We start from the raw sequence: 25,145 nt of genomic DNA, 5'->3' as shown, positions 1-25,145 counted from the left end.
TGCTTCAAACGCGCAGTCACGGTTAAGTCATATATAGAAAATAATAATAATAATAATTGTTTATGAATAAAATAAATTTTTAAATGTTATTGATGCAATGTATATCATAATAAATCATTTTGTGATATTGAAGTTTTATTTTATTCTTTTAAAATTGAATTATATAAGTAATTATTGTTTCCTATTAGTTGATCATAATTTTCTAAAATAAACACATTCAAGAAAAAAAAAGTTGAAAATGACAAATGTACATGATAAGTATCAACATTTTTTATCACAATTACCTTAAAAAATTTATACTCTCTGGAAAGTTTCTTTATACATTATTTAAAAGAACAAAAAATTAAGAAAGCTTCCTTGAAAAAAAAACGGGACATTTTCGTTAAAAAAAATCAGGAAAATACGGGTCATGTTAGCGATATTAAATTATTTTTCTATGTAAAAATGTTGCGAGTTTCTTTGAAAAATTATTTAAGATGTGTTTATATATGGTTTTTATTTAAAATTTCGGATAATTTTTCGTCGTCTGTTTTTTTTCTTTTTACGTCTTTTTTTTACTCTCAGCGAATGGCAACGTTTATTGAATCATCAAATATTGCCGGGAAAGTGGTTTTTTTTGGTTATTTATTTGAAAATTTGATGGTTGTTTAGCTAAACTGGGCCATAGATTTGCCGATGACATTGACCATGGACGACGTTTACGAGAGAAGGAAAGATATTTTCTTCACTAATTTGTTGCTGTTGGGTTTCGACATATCTTATATGGAGAAAAAATATGGCATTTCCTTCAACAAGTTAGTATACAAACATCTGTCATTGAAACCATCACACCCTAGTGTCATATGTGTACCATTAATTGTTTATACACATGTTCCAGCTTATGTGAGAGGGTTAAGAATTTGTTTGTAAACAACGAAGGTTTGATAGGTATTTTGTATTGATCCGTTTCTGTTGCCATCCCTTTTTTTTTTCTCGTGTGGAGAACGTTATGCTGAATCACTCTTAGGCCGGGATTACTCTGTAAAAGATTGATAAAAGATCTTTTACAAAACTTGATAAAAGTAACTAATAAGGCTATAGGTAACATTTTCTCAAATGCAACAGATGTGTTTACTGGTTGCATATTTCAAGTTTTATAAAAGAACTTTTCTAAAAGTTTTATAGTGTAATGCCAGCCTTAGAATTATATCTTTGAAAGTGTGACTCCATATTATATTGTGCCATTTTGCTCTTGGTCGTACCTCTAAATCATATATGTTCAACCCACAGCCCCGTGGGCCAAATGTGAGTTGACCCGAAATCTTATTCCGTAAAAATGAGTTAAGCGGCATATAAACAGATCACTTAATCAAGTGACCCATTGTGCAGTTCCGCATACTTTAAATGACCCGCGTCAGGGATCCCACAGCACATTCCTAAATAATTTAGATTGTTTCCTGAAGTGGGCAATGTTGCCCCCTGTGGGTGATGGAATGGTCCAGGGGGCGATAGAAGCTATTGATTTAACATGGGATTTTATGGATTCACTTGAGTTAGTGGGTGATGAGAGAAAAAGAATTCTGATGAAGGGGGCGATGGAACAAGTTTGGGAAAGTAAATGATTTTGATCCCCAAAATGAGCAGGATATGTCAAAATCTGTGACTTACATCACAGAGCTATCAGTGCTGCTACTACTACTAAACTGTACATGCACCTCCTACACATTCAGCTACAGATTGGTATATGTTGGAATGTGCGTTTATGTGTTGTGAACCTGACATGAAGTTTGTTTCTGTGTAATGGTGGTTATGTGTAGTGCTGCTATCTGACATCAATTTTTCTAACTATGAATGAAGTGTAATGATTGAATAATTGTACATTGTAGGCCTGTTGCTCTCTGTGGTGAGGTTTTTAATGGGCAGATCGGCTTATATTTGCTCTTCAAAGCTGGGAACTGCAGAAAACCAGCTTCCGTCGACCATCACTGGCGACTGTAGGGTTTGAACCCAGGTCCTTGTGATGCGAGGACTGCAGTGCTACTGTAAAACAATCTCAAAGAATTTCAAGAAAAGTGTAGAAAACGCTGTTATGTGAATTTTGATTGCAGAACATTTCCAATCAGCCGAGGGCTCATTGCAGAACAATGTATGTCGTTCTGGGATCCTGCGGTGCTCTTCCACTAACTCGAGCTAGCTCATGTGGCTCGAGACGTGCTTTCAAGCTGGTGACCACCCTCTCTTAAAGCAGTTGTTTCCAACCGTTTTTGACTCGCTGAGCCCTTTTGGCAGATAATTTCTGCCTATTTTTTACTTATTCATCAATACAATTATAAAAACGGGAGGATACAAAAACACCATTCAAATATACATATTTTTTGTCAATATCCTTGAAATTCTAGTGTGGAGCGAGAGTGTAATTAGTAGTAACAATTCAAACTGAATGGTATTGTGAACTACCATACTTGTGTGAAACGCAGAATAACTGATTGCTGCCTTGTGGAATTTCAAAAGCATAAACTGCTTCTATTTACTACTTCCATTTACTTGCGTGACAAATTCTTTTGAAATTCCACAGTCGTTTATTTCAAATGTCCCAAGGAAATGAGATGCTGCAAAAACAATTGCATTGCTGCTTATAATCAAAACATAAGGTGGTTGAAAATGTTTTGGTTTTTATGTGTTGGATATGTGGTTGAAAAAAAATACATGCGTGGTAAAAATTTTCACATGTTCAAGGCATATCAGGCAATAGATTTGCCCCGATGGACGTTCCCCTCCAGTTGAAAACTTGGCAACAAAAATATCAATATATTAGGAATTAACCCATCAACTTGATATCTCGAAACAATGACTTGTCCAGGTGTAAACTGATATTTGGACCCCAGCCCACCTGTGTCACCTTCATAATGGCATTGAAAAATTACACATCCGAGCACCCTCTCCTCCAATATTTCAATAATTTTACGTCAGCGATGCCTTGTGTGTATCTGCTTTTACTATCATATTTGAATACATATCTGGTGTAAATCAGGTATACAAAAATAAATATTTATGTACCTTTATTTATTCTCACCATGATAGTTTCTCATAATTTTTGAAAAGCGAGATTATGCCAAGATTGATAATTCAATTTATTTTGAATTGAAATTGAATAAAATTATCAAAGATTTTTCTTCATATGTTTCTTAAATGTTTATTATTTTCTTAGGGATATGTTCAATGTGCCAAATCAAAAAGCTTTCGAAGTTGTGACCCATTTCCTCTTCACAAAGCTGAACGAAGTCACAAGGGATGAATACAAGTATGAGTACCATTATTTTTATTACTTATAAATATAATCATGTAAATGGACATTTGAAGAACAGTAATTAATATTCGTTCATTCAGAAATTTTAATTTACCCATGTATGCTCTCATTCCAACTACACCGAATAATCAAGAATTTACTGTATGCTCTCTTGGGGATGAATCGCTTGTATTTCATCGCTTCAGTTGTTTTTCCCCATATCCTCAGTTTTGTACTGTCCAAGTGCAAGGAGCAATTTTTATAGATGTCAAAATGACCCCGAAGACTCCCAACAAGATTGATTTAATTAATGATTCCAAAAAAAAAACTGGCTTCCAATGTTGCAAAGCATAGTGTATCTGAATCCGTTTTAGCTGTCGGAGACCCATAGGTATTGTTGTTTTGGTCTCTTTCCCACCCTCGACCTTTACAATATTTGAATCAGTATAAAAATATGCTCTGACTTTCAGTTTCATTTCTGTTATTTTTTTTATTTCAGTGCAATGAATGTTTCATATTTTCAGGATGTTATGGCCAGTTTTGGACAAAATGCAAGAACGTGAGTTCATGAAAACATGCAAGTTGCATCTTACTAAAATATCTAAAGTAAGTTATGTATGTAAAGTTAATATAGTAGATGTCACTTATATTATAATCATGGATAATGTTATCATTTGAATACTGTTATTACTTTTACTATTACGGAATGGACTAGTATCATAACATGGGAAAAAATTTGTTTATAATTATCAGGACTTTGGCTTATGTAATCAATTTTTTTTCTTTTTGTATATTTGAAGGTTTTTTTATTTTATTTTGTGTACTGTGGAATCTCATTATTACGAACTCCAAGAGACTGAAAAAAATCACTTTGTAACATGAAATTTCAGATGTTTACATTGTTCCTATGGAAACTTATGTGGAATCAGAACAGTTTTTGTTAAAACAAGATTTTCAACAGTATTTGTTAAAACGGGAATCAACTATATTTGAAAGTTTTTCTTTCTTTCTGTACAGAAGCTAAGGTTGAACCAGACTCATTTTTTCCCTATAAATCATCTTTATCAATCTGCTAGACGATGTAGGTTAAATGTCTCCCTTATTGACAAAAATTTCTGTACTTAGTCCTGATCAAGCCGTAATAGCCACTTTGATCCCTGTAAATGTAGCACTTCTTTTGAAATTCCTTTCTTATGGTAAGGTGTAAGGTGAAAAAAAAAATCCTTCAGTTCATAGTCGAGTTTTTCAACTAATTACAGTCACAGTTCCTTCGCAGAAGACTTTCACAAGGGAATCTACGGAAAGTAATGTACATTATGAAAAGTATAATAATTCATAATACACATTAGACAGTTCCATTTAACTCCTCACAGTTTCGGTATTAAAAAAAGGATTTTAGTTCAAGAGGGGAATAATCTATTTAAGAACAATTAAAAAATAAAAATGTATGATTTAACATTTTGAAACCTGTTGTGCTGAAAAAAAATTGTGTTATCCTGTTTGTTGAAATGAAACATGATCATCTTACTTACATCCAGGATTTTTTTTAAAATATAGTTATCAATCGGTTATTATTTTCGGAAACACAGAGTCCTGATGTGATCACATTAAGCAGCATGCACTTTATGTGGTTTTAGTGTGAGTGTTATATCCATGTGTGGGATAACCTTATTTATAGCTTTTACCATATCTTATCATTTGTGCTCTATTACGCATTATTATATTTTCTCTTCAGAGTGAAAGCTATGTTATTTTAACTTCCTGATCTTTTCATGCTCATACTTGTTTGTTTAGGATTCATATTGGTCTTGAACTGGTGCATAATTAATTTTTCTCATTTTCAGGAAAACTCAGAATTAGTGCATTTTCCACATGTGGGTCAAATATTGATGTCTCCTGGTGGAAGTCACAAGTTCTATGAACTGTACATGGCATTTTCTTCGTATGTAATGCAACGTATCATAGCCAAGGATAAAGTATGTCACCAGTTGTGCAGGCCCACACTCAATGGTGATAATCAAAAAGACGTCAAAGAGGTATTAGAGCTATCAACGATGATCTCTACGAAGGAATTCACTGAAACTCAAAGAAGAGCAGTAGATTGTCACAATGAGTGGCATGAGACTGCTCAGTAAGTTTTTTACTTTCATTAAAAATAGTGTTACGTTTTGTAGAGTATGAGTTTTTACATCTATAACTGCAAAACATGTCATCATTGTGTCACCGGTGGCTTGCATATGAATATCAACTACATATCTATGATCACAATGTATTAAATTTTCAAATCTTATCCCTTTAGCCTATTCTTTATAATATCATGTAGTTATTGATGTCACACACACATTACCAATGTGTCTATCAATAGGATATGTTGGAATAGTGAGCTTATTCGCAATTCTTTTTTTTTTCAGGAACTTTGTTTCTTACTATAGGAAAACAAAGCGCCAAATATTCGAGAAACAAAAGTTATTCAAAGATATTTTGGATTCTTTGATCATTTCAAAGTAATTCAACTTTTTATGTTTTTCTGTTTACCTGCATTCACTATCGTTGCACGATTATTATCGTGAATGTGATCATTGTGTGATTTTTACATTTGTGTTTTACTGAATGCTGAAGTGGTTGATATACCTCATTTTGATTTTTGTCCATTCTTGAAAGATCTTTTCATGTTGTTTTAAAATTGTTGTATATGCTGATTACTGTACAGTGGAAATGCCACATAAGAACACTCGCTATAATGATATAATCACCTATATAACAATATTACTTTTTGGTCCTGATGCATTTTTTATTGTGTAATATATTCCAGCTAATTCCTTTATAATATGTTTTTTCACTTTTTTGAATATTGTTATATTAGTGCTTTACTGTAATATCTTATTCCGTGTATGACTTTTTTAATGCTATACTTATGCATACTAAATTTTCAACAGTGATGATTCTAAGCTCTCTGATGAAGAAAAATTTCAAGCAGCATTTGCTAAGAGCGGGGAGTTATTACAAGAGGTATGTTTTCTTTGACCATAATCGTTATTGCTCACCATTCAAATGATTTGTGACTAAATAGAAAAATAGGTGCATTTTGTTATTGTTTTCTTTGACTGATTAATGCATTGATGCAAATGAAAGAGTTTACACCTGTATTTATTAAAATTTAATGTGTACCTTATTTCCTCAGCTGCCAAAGCACATTTTTCTTTAACAGTGTATTGTATGTGAATCTCTAGTAAATGAACTTTTTAAATGCTTTGAATGGATTTAATATTAAATATGTGCATTGTAGGTAACACATAGCTGGCATGATTTAGAAGATATCATGAGGAAAGAGAAATCGTTCTGGGAGATAATAAAATGTGGACTAGATACTGAATGTCTTGAGAAAATCACTCTTGATGGCCATAAATATATTTCTCCAATACCTGATGTTCTGAAGAAAGAATGCAGGAAAGAGCTGTTAGAGGTAGTGTTTTCTGTTATCATGGGGTTTGGGCTCTTAACTGTCACTCCTCTTTTACGGATAAAATTTTTTTTTTGGCCTGCCAGTGTCTGCAAAAGAAGGGTTTTACTGTAGTTGTCAAGGATATGACTTCTACTGTTTATCTGATCCAATATTTTATTGTTGAATATGTACAGTAATTTGTGTAAGAAAATCTATCTGTAACAAATTTTGATTTTATTTTTGATTCTGTAGCTTGCTACTTGATTATTTTCAAGTAAGTGGTGAATATCTAATTTATACATTGTATAATATAATTATCTTGTATATGTTTGGTATACAGCGAAACATTGCCAGATTAAGGTACATCACTGGTGCAGCATGGTGCGTGAAGAGTCAAACTAGTGATTTTGAAATATATTTGCGTAAATGTTGCATTTACCATTGTGTATCAGAGTGTCCTTTTTATTTGTTTGAAAATAAATTTACCAGCGATCAGCACAGACTTTTATTTTTCATATTTTTGGGTGATTGACTGTTAAAGAAAAATCTTATCAGAGTTGACTGTGGTGTCATTACCCTCGGTTAATAATAGATAAAATATTTCATACATGCAGTACATCTTTAAACTAATTTTCTATAAAAAAATTCTATCTTTTCATACTTGAAATCATGGACATATTTTTATTGTGAAGAAATTTTGTTTAATTCATCTGTAATTTTTTTTTAAATCGCAGCATGATGCATGTTGTACTAACATACCTATCCTATTTCAGCAAGGAGTTCAGAGCTTAGTAGAAGGAGATAAACTTTCTCTAAGAAGGTAAGTTGTATTTAATGTTGAATAAGTTTATCCAATTTTTTAAATAAATTTATTGAGCTCAAAAAATCAAAATGAAAGTTTTAATATGTATAATGTATGCATAACAAAATTTTATTTTTTTCAAAACAGCTCACAGAATGAAATTTGTGAATTGCTATTCTTTCACATTTCACTTTTTTTAATTTTCACTAGAAATTAGAAATACCTTGTGTTGAAAATACTGTGTTTCAATTTGAACTTTTTCTAATAATACAGAGCAAGTTCTCCAAATGAATGTCTCTAACTGGATATTTTATTCTATCTTATTACTCATAAATTTTGAAATCAATTCTGTAAAATAAAAATTTAAATGAAAACCCATCATAACTATAGATAATCTTTTATGATGGCATTGAAAGCATTCTATTTTCACAACTTGTTAGCATGACATAAGCAAAAAATTTGCATCATTACCTAATGCACATGTGAATGCGAACTGAAGGTGTAGTTAGAAGATATTGTGGCTGAAAGAGTGCAATAATAGTAAAGTAAATAAATGAAATACAGTCAAATCCTGTTATAACAAACCTCAAGAGACTAGGGAAATCAATTTTTAATAACAAAATTTCATTATAAAGGAATTCCAGATTTTTACATTGTTTCTATGTGAAATCATTTGGGGGATTTGAAAAGTTTTCATAAAAATAAGATTTACGCTATAACGGTAATCGTTAAAACAAGAATCGACTTCAGTAATAGTAAATGGCATTTAGACATCATTTGCTTTACTCAGTTAAGCTTAACTGCTGTGTAATCCCTAAACAGAAACGTTCTTTGGAAAATTGAAGAAAAAAAAGGTAACTATTATCTAACTATTTATCTATTTATTTTTGCTTTCAGTTTTTTGAACCTGTGCTATGTGAGCATGAAGTTTTATGAAAGACTGTTTAATGAAGGTAAGATAATGACTGTATCAGAGAAGATTCAATTAGCAATCAATTTAGAGGAATTGTATTTTTCAGTATAAAAAAAAATACAGAAAAGATTAAAGTAAATAGCAAAGTAAAAAAAAATCTGGACAAAAAATTTTTTCATAAAAGTTAATATTTATAATTTTTTAAATTTCAGTGAAGAATGAATTTCATAGTATTTTCTGCTGCATTTATTAGTGTGAAAAAAATGTAACTTCAATTATTCAAAATTGAATTTAGATATTTTAAACGCAATTCAAAGGCATAATAATCCCATAGCGATTCAAGCGGTCCCATGCGAGATTTTGTTCACTAAACATTTCTGGCGACAATCGTTGTTGGCCGTAAATCAGAGGGCGGGGGGGGGGGGGAATTATTGGGACTGAAATCTAGTACAGAAGTGAAGAGTAAGAAGAAAAAGAAAAAATTAAAGATGAAAGAAAAAATATATATAACACATGTGACAAGCCGGAATCAAACCTGTAACCTCTAGATTGTAAGTTCTACACTCTATGGGACCATTCAAGTATTACATCAGCAGATTTTTAGCCATTTTTGACCCCTCTCACTTGTCAGCTCTGCCCTCTACCTCCTAGCGCACATTGGGATCAGAGACATGCACGGGGGGCACAAGCTCTCCCAATGCTCCCTCTCCCCTGACAATGAAAAAGAAAATTTCTATGCAAAAAGTATTTAAAAAAAATTAAAATATTGGAAGAAAATACATAACAGAAATTTATTCAAATAACATATCTAATTTCAATGGTATTTGAAGGCTAAGATCTCAAAATTAATTTTTAAGAAATTCATTGCAACCTACCCTTTAATCCATTGAGCTCAGGCGGAATGTGGCCCCCAGGGTTATCTGATGTGGCCAGCCACCTCAAACCTAATTTTTTTAAAATGAACTAAGCTGTATATTTTTACAGATCACTTCAGTGACCCATGGCACAATTTCAAAGCATTTAAGCCATCTGCAGCACATTTACAGATTACTTGAGTGACCTGCAGCACAGTTCCAGAGCACTTAAGCAGTCCATGGTACATTTAGAGATCCCTTAAGTGACAGGCACAGTTTTAGAGCACTTAAGAGGCCCACAGTGTAGTTCTACATCACTCAAGTTACCTGTTTGACATTCTCAGATTGCTTAAGTGATCTGCGATATATTTATGGATCATGGTCTGTGACACAATTCTGGAGCACTTAAGTGGCCCAGATAAATTTCCAGATCACTTAAAAGATCCCGGAACATTTAGAGATCACTAAAGTGGCTCAATAGAGAACCTTTCAGTAGGGGAAATATTACAAGATATGCAGAAGACTGGATGTTGTGAAGATATTTATTATTTGAGATGTTAATTTTTTTTTTTAAGGAAGGAAAAAACTCATCTCTGCCTCAACCGGGAGTCGAACCCGGGTCCCTCGATTGCCGGACGAGTGCTCTGACCACTAAGCTACAGAGGAGATAGAAATTTTCCTTCGCTGGAGCGTATATATGCCGAACGGAACCGTGCAATGGACGGTAAAACCGATCAGCTAATAGCTCATGGATGAGGGACCCGGGTTCGACTCCCGGTAGAGGCAGAGATGAGTTTTTTCCTTCCTTAAAAAAAAAAAAATTAACATCTCAAATAAAAAAATATCTTCACAACATCCAGTCTTCTGTATATCTTGTATTAACAAGTGGAGAGCGACATTCGTGTCATGTATATAGCCCTCTGGTGGCTTGTCGTCCATGAGCTATTAGCTGATCGGTTTCACCGTCCATTGCACGGTTCCGTTCGGCATATATACGCTCCAGCGAAGGAAAATGTCTATCTCCTCTGTAGCTTAGTGGTCAGAGCACTCGTTCGGCAATCGAGGGACCCGGGTTCGACTCCCGGTAGAGGCAGAGATGAGTTTTTTCCTTCCTTAAAAAAAAAATTAACATCTCAAATAATAAATATCTTCACAACATCCAGTCTTCTGTATATCTTGTATTAACAAGTGGAGAGCGACATTCATGTCATGTATATAGCCCTCTGGTGGCTTGTCGTCCATGAGCTATTAGCTGATCGGTTTCACGGTCCATTGCACGGTTCCGTTCGGCATATATACGCTCCAGCGAAGGAAAATCTCTATCTCCTCTGTAGCTTAGTGGTCAGAGCACTCGTCCGGCAATCGAGGGACCCGGGTTCGACTCCCGGTAGAGGCAGAGATGAGTTTTTTCCTTCCTTAAAAAAAAAAAAAAAAAAAAAATTAGCATCTCAAATAATAAATATCTTCACAACATCCAGTCTTCTGTATATCTTGTATTAACAAGTGGAGAGCGACATTCATGTCATGGGGAAATATTAGTTCAGGTGGCCCACAATCTAGGGAAAGTTTTTTCTCTTTTATGGCACACTCAGTAAAGATGCCATTAAGAATTAATTTTATAAATGGTGGTTGATGACGTAAACATCATTCAACCCCCCCCCCCCCCACTTACATCAAAAGTCAGCAAATCTGAAACCCTCTCCCACCCTATTGATGCCGATGTAATACTTGAATGACCCCTATTGACTGCACCAGAACCAGTTGCCAATTTGTATTCTTATTAGATATATTAATAGTGTGAATAGGTCACACAAGAGAGTAGCTTACTACATCCGTGTGCTTTAGTATAGCATAGCTGCCAAGTCTCCCGAATTTTTCGGGAATCTCCCGAATTTTAGCTTCGTCGCTCGACATCCCGAAAAGTTCTTAAATCTCCCGAATTTTTACGAAAATCACAAAAATCCCTAATTGTCCCTTAAAATTCCCTACTTCATTAAAAAAAATCCCCGCTTATGAAAACAATCCCTAAGGAATTTCTTATTGTGGGGCATCTTTTTTTTCCCTTTCGAAATGACGTCACACGTCGTAAATGGGGAAATTCCCTTTTTAAGGAAGTTTTACAAACCCTCTGATGGTAACAAGAAAGTTGTTTGTCTTATCGTGCAGGGAAATGACTTAGCAGCCAATAGTCCTGGATAATAATTGAAGATTATAGTCAAGCGCATGTGGTCAAAATTTCTTTTGTTATAACGTGCGATATAACAAAACACGAATACTGATAAGCAAAAACATATTTAATCAATTTTAAAGATACTTATTCCGATGAATTTCCTTTCATCAAACGTTCCAGAAGAGGGCCGACTTTTCCTTTTTGTACAAGTTGTGTTACGGACATAAACATCGGTCATGGAAAGACTGCCATCATCACTCGTGAAATGAAAAAAAAAAAAAAACCATCAAGCAAGTGTCACAAAAAGTCTGTTCTTCAAAAATTGACGGTGTTTTCCTTCATCTTCTGATGATTTTGGGGTCATTCGCGCAGAATGTTCGTTCACAGCGTTTCTGATTGAACACAATATTTATTTTTACATCATTGAAGTTTTGGCCTCCAATTTCACTTGTTTTTTGCGTAGGAATTTTATTCCCTACACTCTAACTTTTATACTTGGAAAATCCCTATTTTATTTGGAAAAATCCCTATTGTATTTATTAGGGAGTGGTTTTAGCATAAAATACGGGTTTGCGCGAAAATCTCCCGAATTTTCATTTTCAAAAGTTGGCAGCTATGGTATAGCTCTGTGTCCCAATCCATAGCCGCTATTACCCTTCCCTCCACTCAACTTTATTTTTTTACATGGTCGAATGTGTTTGACGTCCTCCCCACCGCTACCACAACTCATCTGCTTTTCAGGACTTCGTCACACAATCAGTTATGTTATGGAATAGGTTATGAGCGGGGAAAAAGAAAATGTTGCACTTTTTTTCGTGATGAATTTTCTCCCCTTCACTAACTTTCACTCTTACGTCCCCTTCACTGTTAAGTCACTAGAAGTTTCACTTCAAAAAATATTTTGCTCATGGTATAATACTTTGAATTTATTTTTTTCTGCTAGCTGGCTTACCAGATTTAGATGGTATAAAGACTGGCATTGAAAGTTGCATTAACAAAGTGGGAAGCATTTCAGAACACACAAGAAATCTAAGGTAATGAGTTTACAATTTTGAAATGTTTAATATTTCAAAACAGCGTTTTTGATTTGAAAATGAGCTGTATAAAACTACTGTTGAACCAAGTTTTGAAAGCAATAACGGTGTTACAGACCAAGTGCTTGTTGTCAGACTTCTGTGAATCTGTTGGAATGTTTTACTTAGAAGTTATGTGATTTAATGTGTTAACTTTTGAAGGCAAAAAACGCTGTTGAGAGCATGAAGCATTGGTTTTAATTAGTCTCAAATTTTGAAACTTTTCTCTACACTTTCTATGATACTCCTATTATATATAAGATATGCTTTAATTGAAGCTTCATATACTATGCAAATTTGTTCATTTTTATTTTAAAGTTTTTCCTTAAGTGACTTCTGATGATATTTAGTGATTTTCTATGACACATTCCTAACAGCTAGGCTGACCATATTTTCTCGAGAAAAATACGTGAAATTATTCTTCGAAATACAGGACACAGCCAATAATCACCAAAAATGATGCCCAAAGTAAGCAAAGTCGCCAACTTTAGTAAAATCAAAGAAAAGTCACCAATCGAGGAAAATTAAGCACCACTTTTTTTTTTTTGAATTGCAGTGAATTAAAAAGAAATCCCAAATTTATGAAATAAATGTTCTTATTTGTAGTCGTAATTATCTTGATGTAATTTCTGAGTTGAGAAGATAATTTAAATCATTGATTTGAAGAATAAAAGCTAAAGTTGGCTTCGTTGAAAATACGTGAAAACTGGGACAATTTTGCAAAGTAGTTGTGACAGCCAGAAAAACAGAAAAAACCGAGACTGTCTTGGCAAATACGGGACGTATGTTCACCCTACTAATAGCAGTTTGTTTTTAGTAAGTATTTACCAGATGAATATTACAAAAATCATTAAACTTGTGTTATTTTTTACATTGAACAGCAAAAGTGTCTCACACGATATTCTTCCTGAAATAACTGAGGGGAAGAAAAGCTTAGAATTTTTAGCTTATAATGGTGTGTCCAAGAAAGAAATTGAGGTAATTACATTGTTTTTATATATTTTCATTGAGAGTGAAAACAACTTTTTTTTTTTGAAAAAAAAACTTGCGTGCAAATAGTTTAACAATATTTGTGTTACATTATATATATAACTAGCTATAATACCCGGCGCTGCCTGGGTTTTCTTCAATGAGGCTTTTTTGGATCACGTGATATCTCCCTCTATTTTTCTTGAGGGACATACAAACCGTGTCCAAGTTAACCAATATGGCGACCTGCACGATTCATGAAATAAACAAATATAGATTTACACAGAAACGTAGAAATGGATATATATTTTTCTTTTTTTAAGGGGCGCTAGGTATTTCGATCCCCCTCCCCCCTGAACTTCAAGTTATCCATCTGTCTGTTCCAGCTTCCAAAAATCCTTAGTTAAAGCTGTGGAATTTTTTCGATGCACTTTTCACGGGCTCATAACTAATTTTAAAATATCCTAACCCACATGAATTTATGCAAATAAATATCAAAAGAGACAATATGGAGACATTCATTTTCATACTTGAGAAGATATAAATGAAATCAATGATATTGCTCGAATATCCAACTCAAAAGTATAGGTTTGGCTAATTACTTCATATTTAATCTCCTGGGCTTCGTATATCTCTAAGCAAACTGAATGTTTTAAAAATCGAGAATTCAATACAATTTTTAAAATTATTGATGGGGCGGAAAATCCCACTAATTTCCGCATTTCTACAGTAAAATCGACAATTTTAGCACTGATTTCTATGAGGATCACCCTTTTCCTGACTCTCAAAGCGATGCTGATGATGATTATGACGTCTATTCAAAAAGCCTCATTACTGAGAGTATATTGAAAATGTGGCAAACCATTATAAAGGCATAAACTATTATACATATACTAACAGGATTAAAGAAGTGACAAACCGTTGTAAAGGCATATACACGTCTGAAACGCATTGCTAGGGAACCACGGTAACCAAAGTAAACGTTCGGAAAGTGATTGTTGAGGCCCAAAAACCATTGTTGCCGGACAGTTTTTTGCCCGTTTAGGGCATTTGCCCTGGTCTGGCGAAATTTTAAAGTAGCCTATCGTTCAAGTTGGGTCCCATTTGGTATATATGCAAAATTTGGTGACGATCGATCTAAAATTGTAGATTTGTATAGAGAACATACACACATACAGACAAACACACAGAAAATCAATTTTATATATATAGATATATGTATGTGTATATTTATATTGTAATGCAAAAAAATATATAAAATGTATAATTTATATATTATATGTCTTATATATAATAAATATAAAAATAATATATATATAAAATGAAATACACACAAATGGTTTAATAATATTTCATTTACATAATTGCAAAATTGATTTGAGAACTTATAAGCTGATTCAAATATTCCATTCTAAAATAATCCAAGGTACAAGAAAAACTTTTATGTGTGATTCCTGTTTATGTTCATTTGATTTCTTTAAATATTCTGAGCAATCCAAGCTAGGTCTTATTGATTTATGACAGCTTGAATATTTTTTCATTTTATTTTTGAAAGTAACATGAGAAAATTAACTATTTCTAGCTCCTCATAGCAGTTACTGTTTCTCCCATAAACTGTGATGGGGGGGGGGGGGATTTGAATATGCCAAAGTACTTCCAGTTCTTTTTGCTGAAAATTTCACAATTAAAAAATGATTTTTCAGAGCTTTGTCTTGACATAAATACTAATGTATGTTCACTTTTATTATTTTTTTCAGAGTATAAATGAAAAACTACCACCAGCTCATCCAATGCTATCTTCAGTATCAAATGAAGGAACTTGTTTAAATAACTTGGAGTACGTCCTCCAGTTATCTCCACAATCAGGTGAAGGATTTTACATTGATTTTTTTTCTTACGATTCTTATGTAAAGTGGATTTTTCCTATTCTTTTATCTTGTCAACCTGTTTTCACAAAATGTGTATAATGCCTGTTTCACATTAGAAATTTTCTTGTACAAAATTATATTTGCAGAATATTGTAATAGTATATAGTAAACATATTTAAAGTGATATCCAAATGTTTTTATGTTCCAGAGCGCAAGTTTTTGGAATCGGGTCCTCAAAGACCAGAAATTCAGCAAGCAAATGCTGCACCCTTCAGAAATGATTCCATCAATCCCAGTGAAATTAACCTTGTTAATAGGTATGCTTATAAAAATGTTAAAAAGATTCCTCAATAAATGTTTAGTTTATTTATACTTGTTATTTTATTTAGTTAAATTCCCTTTAAAATGTTTGGCATTCCTTGTATTGAAGATATGAGTATGGTCAGTCACTGTAAAATAATCTTGTTCAGGACTTTTTCAGGCTTACCAGACTTGGCATCCAGTCAACTAAAAACCATTCAAAAGTCATTTTCTAGAACTTGTGAGCTTTCTCGTTTAATACCCATATCGAATGACATCAATTCAGAATCAGCTTTTATGCATAAAAAGAGTCCTAACACTGCAGCAAATGTTGAATTAGATAGTTTAATGTTTTGTGATCTGGAACAGGATTTCTTCCTAATGACTTGTCTGTGCTTGCTAACCGGTTTAAAATATTCAGTGAACCAAATAGTTTTGAAATAAGTCCTGAATGAATGACAAATGTGAAAAATATCTTTTATTCTGAAAGAATTTCAGGGAAAAAAATATTCTTTTAAAATAAATTTTAAATTTTCAGGGAAAAGATATTTTTATATTTTAAATGACTCTCAAAGAAATTAAAATTTCTTTCTACTGGTATTGACTCTTTATTTTCATTTTATTTTTCAGGCTTACCAGACTTGGCATACCCACACCCAGTCAACTGAAAACCATTCAAAAGTCATTTTCTAGAACTCATGAGCTTTCTCATCCAATACCCATATCGAATGACATCAATTCAGAATCAGCTTTTATGTATAAAGAGAATCCTGACACAGCAGGAAATGGTGAATTAAATAGTTTAATGTTATATTGTGATCCAGAACAGTCTATCACAGGATCTCTTCCTAATGACGTGTCTGTGCCTGCTAACCGGTTTAAAACATTCAGTGAACCAAATAGTTTTGAAATAAGTCCTGATGTCAATGCAAATTGCTTGGACAGAGTCCAGAAAAAATTTGTTCAACATGTAAGTTTTTCTTTCAGCAAATACATTTAAAATGACACCAATAAAGTATTAATCACTCATAAATATATAGAAAATTTTCAGGATTACAGCCAAACCTTTCTTTCTTGAAAACTCTACATCTCGAAAAATAAAAAAATCTTTGCATTTAAAGTATTAAATAAATTTTTCCCTTCTCTGTTTCAAAATAATTTCCAAGCCCAATGATAGCAAAAAGGAAACACAAACTTCTTTCGCCAATAAATCTGGTTTTTTGCCAGAGGTGAAAAAAACCTAATAAGAAAGGATTGTTTGTATTATAGCCTATTGTGAAGTTTGGATAAGCCTTTGTCAATTCTAGACAAATAACATGGTTAACAAGTGAGGATGTCGTGGATAATTTGTTCATCATGGCAAAAAGTCAGTTAAAGTTAACAGACAATTCAAATTTGCTTCAAGGAAGCTGCGGATTTGGTACCAGTCATCTCAGTGATGAAAGATTAGATCCAGTGGTTCACTCAAATACAGTAAAACCTTGTTAAGTTGTCACCCTGATAAGTCGTCACTCCGGTTAAGTCGTCATTGTTCTTCAGACCCTTCCAGCTCTCATAGACCACAATGTTATTAAACCCTCATTTACTCGTTGCTAATTTCGGTTAAGTTGTCACTATGAAAAAGTTTGAGAAAGAGGAACAGACTATTTTTATGGCTCCCATTAAAAAAAGAGCTTGTTAATAGCATTGTCATATGCTTAAAAGTCACCATAAAATCCTATATCCAAAGGCAACAGTTTAAGTAACGAAAGTTATGCTGGGGAAGTTCATTTGCCGACTAAAGTTTTTGGAACGTTGGGGACTGTCCAAGCTAGATCTCATTTCTACCTGTGCTCCATTGGAGAAACTGGACAAACCGCGAGACACCCAAGCTCTATCGCAAGAAGCAACGTAAGCACTTCGCCCCCGGGCATCTCTGGCAAAACCAAAATTTATTGATATGTCAAAGATTACATATAGTGCAAGGAAATCAAAATTTATGTAAATCAAAGAATCAAATTAATCATGTTAAAGTCAAAGTGCAACGGGCACGGATAATAAATAATCATAGAAAGCATGGACTCTACTAATTTAGGGCTTGAAATTTAAACAAAATATCTTTGTTGAAAAAAATTAGACATTCTTTCCCAAGTTGAGGTCTTCTGTTTACTTTTTCTTGCCCAGGGCCCCTCCACCAAGTCAAAAGTGTTCGAGATTACTTTGTAGTTGCATCATGAACTACTGATGAATTCAAACACTAAAATTAAATTTGATGTATATGTAAAATTATTGTGCAATAGAGAGTTCTGTTATGAAGAAAAGCTACTTATTCAAACAGTTGCTCTGTTAGTCTATAAATTAAAAATTACTAATATAAATCAAAGTGTACAGTACATTTCACCACAATAATTTAAGTAATAAGAGATAAAAAAGATAAAAAAATTGCTATTATTTTTTCTTTCGCAATCTATAAATTTTATTAATATATATTGTTATTTTGATTCTTACTTTATATAATAAATGTCATATTACTTTAATTTATACGATTTTTATAACGTTGCACATTAAATCTGACGGAACTTCGCTTAAGCCGTCATAATTTTTCGATAACTTGAGGTGACGACTTATCGAGGTTTTACTGTATTATCGAATCTCAGGACAATGTTGAAGTGTCAATAAAATTGATTTAAACGTATTTCAGTGTATTTGCACATAGTGTGATTGAACATTGATTGTATAACTTAAAAAATAACTTCATTAGTATGTAGTAAAATGTGGTATGGTATTTTTTAGTTTCTATCAATCAAATTTTTTGCCATTTTTGGCGTGTTTTTCCTTTTTTACTAAAAAGATTTCTATTTCTCAAATTGTGTCTCAATTTTTTTCAGTTCCTTCAGTTTCATGATAGTGAAGTTTGACTGTATTATGTGTTCAACTTTTGGTAAAAACAATAAACTCACTAATTTTCTTAAGTAAAAGCTCCAGAGCAGTGGTTCTCAACCTGGGGCCATATGCCCCCCCCCCCCTTGTGGTCCTGGGATATTCTAGGGGGCGACGGGAGAAAATCAGAAGAAAGGTGGTCCACGACAGGTGGTGAAGGGAGAGCTGTGAAGAGAAAAGCTTTAAAAGTGAAACATGGTTGAAAAATATTACTACTTTCAGATTATTTCTATAATTATTTTATATATTTATTTTATTATATTTTTTTCATTGGTGGGCCACTGTAAAAAGCTTCGAAGGCCACATGTGATCTGCAGGCCATGTGTTGAAGGCTCTGGTTTGTAGCTTCCGAAAAACATAGTATCAATGAAAGAAAAAGAAGAATGAAAGGATAGGTAAAGTAAAGAGGAAAAAATCATTAAAAAAATTAGTTATCCTAACCGATCTCCAAAAACAGTAAATGAAGTTTCAAAACCACGTGAAACTCAAATGCATAATCCCATAAACATTAAAAAAAGGATTTGGTCATAAAAACCATAAGAAATATGAAAACATTCTTTGTTAATAACCCATTCTCAAACTGCTTCCACTAAAAGTCAGGCCCGTCCTTTGGGGGGGGGGGCTGTTGCTTTTGAAAATACAGTAAAAATGGTATATATATATATATACTACTATATATATGCATACATTGAGGTCATGTTCTTTGCCCCCCTCCCCCTTCCTGGAAAAAGTTGAAATGATGGCTCTGCTAAAAATAGAATGGCCCACCCCCCTAAAAACGAAATTCCCCGCAGGGCGTGGGTCCCACACTGAGAACCAGGACTCTAGAGCAGAGGTTTTCAATCTTTTTCTAATCACGAGCTCTGCCTGTACCCATCATCAAAAGAAGAGCACTCCTATGGCAAATTTGACATACAAATGTATGAAATCAGGATGATTTCAGTCCTTGAATGCAATTTGCACACAGTATTTTATTGGAACATTGATCAAGTGCTTGTGAGCACGAAATCAGACATGAGCATTGAGCACTCGGGGTGCTTCAGGAAGCACTGTGGTGCTTGCAAGCAACGGGATGAAGATGCCTGCTCTAGAGGCATCCGAATCATGACTGCTCACATGCAGTAATGCTTGGGCCTATATTTCTGTTACAGGCATCGAATACGAAACCAGTTTCTACAAATTTCTGTATTAAATTGATGATTGAACTCCTGAACTACCTTATTTTCACTATGAAACAGACCCTTTTTAAACTGTTAGGATCATCAACATACTGTCGACTCTGGTGGAATATCTTCACCATATGCTTGCTGCAACAATTCATAATACTTTGTCAGATTGCTGCAAATGAACATTCATAGTTACATGTTGTTCATGCAAACAGATTCTATTTTTTGTAAGCGTAAAATGAACTTGTGGTGTATTTGTACTGTAGCCTAGCCCAAGGGTTCTTAAACTTTTTCCATTTGCAACACCCCTTTCCCTAATCAATGTTCATTTGTGGCTCCCCAGACCAATTTAACAAAGAGTCTCCTTTTTGAACAACCTTTGTTGGGGCGCTACACAGTTTGAGCACTCCTGGTCTAGCAAAATGAATTGCCAGCTTCATTTAAAAAAATTTCTCCCAAACAGACAATATTCAAGCTGTTAGCAAAGCTTCATCCTTGTTTTTGAAAACAAATTCATTCTTGATCTTTTTTTTATTATTTTTATATCGTATTTTGTATACTAATATTTGAATTTCATGTTGCATTCACAGCTAGTTAACAACTACAAGAAGAAAAACTCTGAGGTGATGTCTTCAGATGATGATTCATTTGTGTTCCCATGTTCAACAAACACTGATCTTATGGGTAAGAAAATATTTTATTCATAGTCAAATCGTATGCTATAAAAATTTTAACTCTTGTTCGTTGCTAGTCCCGCAAAACTACCTCAAATGCTATTGACAGGCTTAATTTGAATTTGACGTATTCTATATTTTTGTTACTCTCTGGTAATTGAGTATTTACTGTACAATAGTAACCGCACTTACATCACACTGCATTTATGTTCTCTCATTCTGAAATTTGTTTTTGTTCTTTCAATCATACACACTTTAAGCACATCTTGAGAATGTAAATGTTTACTCGTAATATTCACATCGAAAAGACAACCCAGTGAAAGGGGGAGATTATTAGTGGAAAAACCAATATTACCTTGATTTATGTTGTTGTTGAAACAAATCACTATCAGGGGTTATTATTAATTAGCCAATCACATATGTCAAAGTACAATTGAATCCTGTTATAACGAATGCCAAGAGACCAGGGGAATCACTTCGTTAAAACGAAATTTCGTTATAAAGGAATTCCAGGTTATCTAGCATTTGTCCTATGTAAACTTATTTGGAGGATTAGAAAAATGTTCGTTAAAACAAGATTTTTGCTATAACGGGATTCGTTAAAATGGGATTCGACTGTATTACCGCTTAATAAATTCACCTTTTTTTTTCACTGCCATCACTATAAAATTTTCTTGATTGAGCATTGCTTTCTCCCTCATTCATGGAAAAGCAAACTAGACCAATAGAACTACTAGTAGTTAACCGTTTATGCACTTCATACACATTCCTCTGGGGGACCATTAGGACTGAAAAAAAAATTTTTTTTTTTCTTTTTCTGAAACCGAGCACAACTTAGGTCTATCGCCATAGGCAATTTACTACCTAGTGAGTTGTGCCGGAAATGTAAGTGTGTGATACCTAATAGTCTGAGTGCGTGTCTAGTGTTGTGTATGATTTTCAGTGCTGCCATCTATATCTCAGAAGTGAAGTGAGTGATGTGTAGTGACTGAATATTTGTACTGTTTGTAGTACTGTTGCTCTCTGTGGCAAGACTTTTTAACGGGGAGATCGGCTCGCATTTGCGCCTCAAAGTTGAGAACCACAGAAAACTAACTTCAGCCGACCACCACTGTGGCGACGGTGGGGCTCGAACCCGGGACCCCGCGATGCGAGTCCGTCACTATGACCACTCGACCACCACAGCGGCGACTAAAAAAATGATACTTTCTTATCTATTCCTCTTTTCGATGTGGCATTTGCAGGTGAATAGGTGAATACTTACATTCTGAGAAAGTGATGTCAATGACCTTCAAGATTTGTCCAAAATATCTGTGATTAAAAAAAACAAAATCATGTTTATAACATTTATATATAAATGCAGGATGACTTAAGTTGAGATATCACTGATCATGATTGCATATGATATTTATTTTTTTAATATGAGGTTTTGAGTGATTCACACACATAAATGTATGAAACAGGTGCTACAGCTTTTCACAATAATGATGTATTATTGAGAACTCCACCCTCTGCCTTGGATGCCAGTTCTGAAGTCAAACTCTCAACAGAGGAAGTTACAAATTTGTCACAAGGACTTCCCAAAGGTGAGTAGGAAAATACTCTTTGTTGTTTTCTTTTATATCGTGATTATGTCGATCATAGTAGCCCAGGTGAATAAGAGACTTGCCTAAAGCACAAAAAATGTTCAGAGGTGTTGTGAGGCTAGCTCAATACGTTCGCAGTCTTTACTACAATGTTTTTTTGACATAGAAGTACAACGGAAACAGCGACAAGGTGACTCCAAAAATGCACTGCTGCTGCAGGAAGTTCTCGCACCAACCTCTGGGCCATGAATCAGTGGTTCAAAAACTTCCATGCTTCATACCCTTTGGGGTATTTAGAAACACATGGAGGGCTTGCATACTCCTAGAAATATGCTAGGGGCATGCATTTTTTTTAAGTGCCCTCAAAAAAGCATGAAGGCATGTGTACTCTTGAAAATGCATCAGAGACTTGCCTATCCATATCTGTAGGTGTCTTGCTTATTCCTAGAAACCTAAAACCTAGGTGATTTCCACACCACTAAAAGCTGTAGGTGTGTGTGTGTGTGTGTGTGCATAATCCTAGAAATGCGTAGGGAGCTTGCTTAGGTTTTTGTATTTTTTCCATTACTTGGTTTTTTTCTACCATTGCTGGTAATTTTTCGCCTACCCATCAATTCAGTACTTTGCTATGTACTTCCATAGACAAAAAAGATAGAGAATGCTGCTATATTCATAATTGGGTAAAAATGCAGGGCACAGTTCAATTAGTACTTACATGCAGAAAATTGCCTTGGTATGACAAATGTGATCAAATTATGATTTCTTTTAGTTGTATGTACAAAAATTCATGTCCAATAAATAAATCCGGAAAAATTTATGTCGTAAGAAGTGTTTACTGAAATTTTTCCTATCACAAATGTGATTACATTGGTGCCAAAGCTTCTGATTTTTCATCCTTAGTGAAATCTTCCAGTCGAAAACCAGATTTTTCTGGTTTTTTTGTGTGTATAGAAAAATATATAAATTGTGCTTTGCTTGAATGAAAAATCTCTATAGAAAATATTCCTTGTAACAATTCCAGGCTGACCATGTTCTCTCAGAAAAAATGTGGGTAATTGGAATATCTTGAGTATATAAGGGAAATCTGCAATTGCCACCAAATATGATGGCAAAAGTATGCTAAGTTGCCATTTAATGCTGAAATCACCAATGGCAGGAAATGAAGTACTACTGCAAATCACAATGGATTATAATGAATTCTACAAAAAAAACTTTTAATATGATAAATATGTGAGATACAATATTCATATTTATAATTTTTCGTGTTTATAAGTTAGCAAAATAAATTTTATCCTTGATTTCAGTGAAGGATAAAAAACTCAAGTATGCTTCATTGAAAACACAGAAACAAAAACTAAGTATGCAAAAAATATTGGAACGTCCCAGGAAAGTAGTTCATATAGTCACACTACGTGATCCCCAAAAATCTGCAGTTTTCCCTTTTATTTGTGCAACACGTTTTCTTCGATGTGAAATATAGCATCACACACGATGAGCATACAGATATTATCAAATAAAACTTGTCTTATTGGTGGCTGAATGCATATATTCTCATATTGCAGGGAGTCGAGTATCACAGGACTCGGATATCGAGAGCTACCGTAGAGTCAGCTGGCCTAGTGAAGATGATTTTCTCGAAAATGTAACATTACCCGATGTTCCTATATTATTATGATGAAAATTAGGAAATGTTTTAGATGCTTGTATGTATGAATTATATGTATTTTTTGGTAAAAAAAACAACCTCATTTGTTAATACCATTCTTTCTCATGTTGGTTTTTACACTTCACTATCTGTAAATAAATTTTCTTGCTGCTCAATCAGTATAATATTTTTTTTTTGTCTCCAAAATGCTTGTCTGTATAGATTTTTTAAAGCTATTGTGTTAAAATAATGAAAGTTTTGATGGTTCTTTGAGAACGCTTCATCTTTTTTTTTTTCAATGAGCCATTAAAAATTTCAGTATTTTGTTACATAAATACTGAAGCTGTTTTTTTCCTTGAAATTTTTTTTTTTTTCACTTTCAACTCAGAGTTGAGGATAATCACGTTTTCTAGATATACTGAAGGTCCAGACATGAATCCCCTCACATCTCCATGGAGATATTCAAGGATATCATAAGGGTTTTCGGATCAAATGGTCTCTAATTTAGAATAGTGAGTGAAAATTAGTAATTTCACATAGGATGGCTGTCCAACTTAGAGTTTGGGTACAAATTTTTTAGATGTGTTTTTGGTAATAGGATGGTGGTGCTACATAGACAAACTCATTGGACCTGAAGTAATTATAACCATCAAATGCAGAGAGGCTTGGTTGGATAGAGTAACACCTTTTATTGTCAGTCGTGTTTTGGCATGGACTGATGGGTAAGGCTGCATGGATCTTGGATCGCCGATTAGGGTGTTGAATGAATTTTTCTTCAAATAAGTTGGTGAGCATGTGGCATGAATCAGTTGTCGATTCGGGGGAATATTGCAACATTGAAATACTTTTATGACAGTTATTGTGCTGACCATACTTAAAATATTCAGTCTGCACACAGCGCTGTGGTATTTTCAGGCCCATCCTTTAGGGTGGGGGCGTGGCCCCCCTGGCTTTTCAAAATACACTAGATGGGCAAGTATTTTCTCTTGAAAGGGAAGTGGTTATTTTTTTTGCAGCCGCCTTGCTGGATTCTTCCTTGTTGCAAATCAATTATTGTGTTGTAAAGTTATTCATTTGATATCCAAAAACTTCTGTATACTTATTTTTTTATTGCATTGGTTAACTTCAACTCATCTCGTAAACTTAAATATTTTGTTTTTGGGTTCAGGGTTCATCTTCGGGACATCATTACTAAGTCATCAATACCTTTATTACATTATCCTAGGAAAAGTTTCAGAAAATATTCTAATAAGTTAGAAACTAGAACATTGCCTCTATGAAAGAAATTTTGGTCCCGAAGATTTTACTTTTGTAAGACAGGTATTTATTTATCCATTACCCAATTAAATGATTCCAACCATATATAATCGGATGCATCCCAAATTAAATGTTTCATGACATTTGGTGTAATGCAAAAATAAACAAAACTCACCATCTCCATATGAAGTATGCAGAGATTCAGAGCACAGTTGAATGTGTACGAGGTGCCTGTCTGGCCA

General features: G+C 33.8%; 1 protein-coding gene across 1 annotated transcript; it reads left to right on the top strand.

The window, feature by feature from the left end:
• The first annotated feature begins 579 nt into the window (after positions 1–579).
• dgt6 (dim gamma-tubulin 6) lies at positions 580–23,820 on the top strand. The gene is made up of 17 exons (XM_089242371.1): positions 580–794; positions 3,188–3,280; positions 3,790–3,871; positions 5,110–5,396; positions 5,677–5,769; positions 6,202–6,274; positions 6,552–6,728; positions 7,481–7,527; positions 8,407–8,462; positions 12,390–12,480; positions 13,401–13,497; positions 15,246–15,354; positions 15,565–15,673; positions 16,287–16,626; positions 20,332–20,425; positions 21,879–22,001; positions 23,564–23,820. The coding sequence occupies exons 1-17, from the start codon at positions 676–678 to the stop codon at positions 23,674–23,676; spliced, it is 2,103 nt and encodes a 700-aa protein (XP_089098497.1). The 5' UTR covers positions 580–675; the 3' UTR covers positions 23,677–23,820.
• The last annotated feature ends 1,325 nt before the right edge of the window (positions 23,821–25,145 follow it).

The sequence above is a fragment of the Pholcus phalangioides genome, unplaced genomic scaffold (assembly GCF_987345545.1).
Source record: "Pholcus phalangioides strain wild (caught in Gottingen) unplaced genomic scaffold, Ppha-v1.0 ptg000003l_1, whole genome shotgun sequence".
Lineage (NCBI taxonomy): Eukaryota > Metazoa > Arthropoda > Arachnida > Araneae > Pholcidae > Pholcus > Pholcus phalangioides.
The sequence above is the reverse complement of the archived record's forward strand: the minus strand, read 5'-3'. Positions and strand labels throughout refer to the sequence as shown.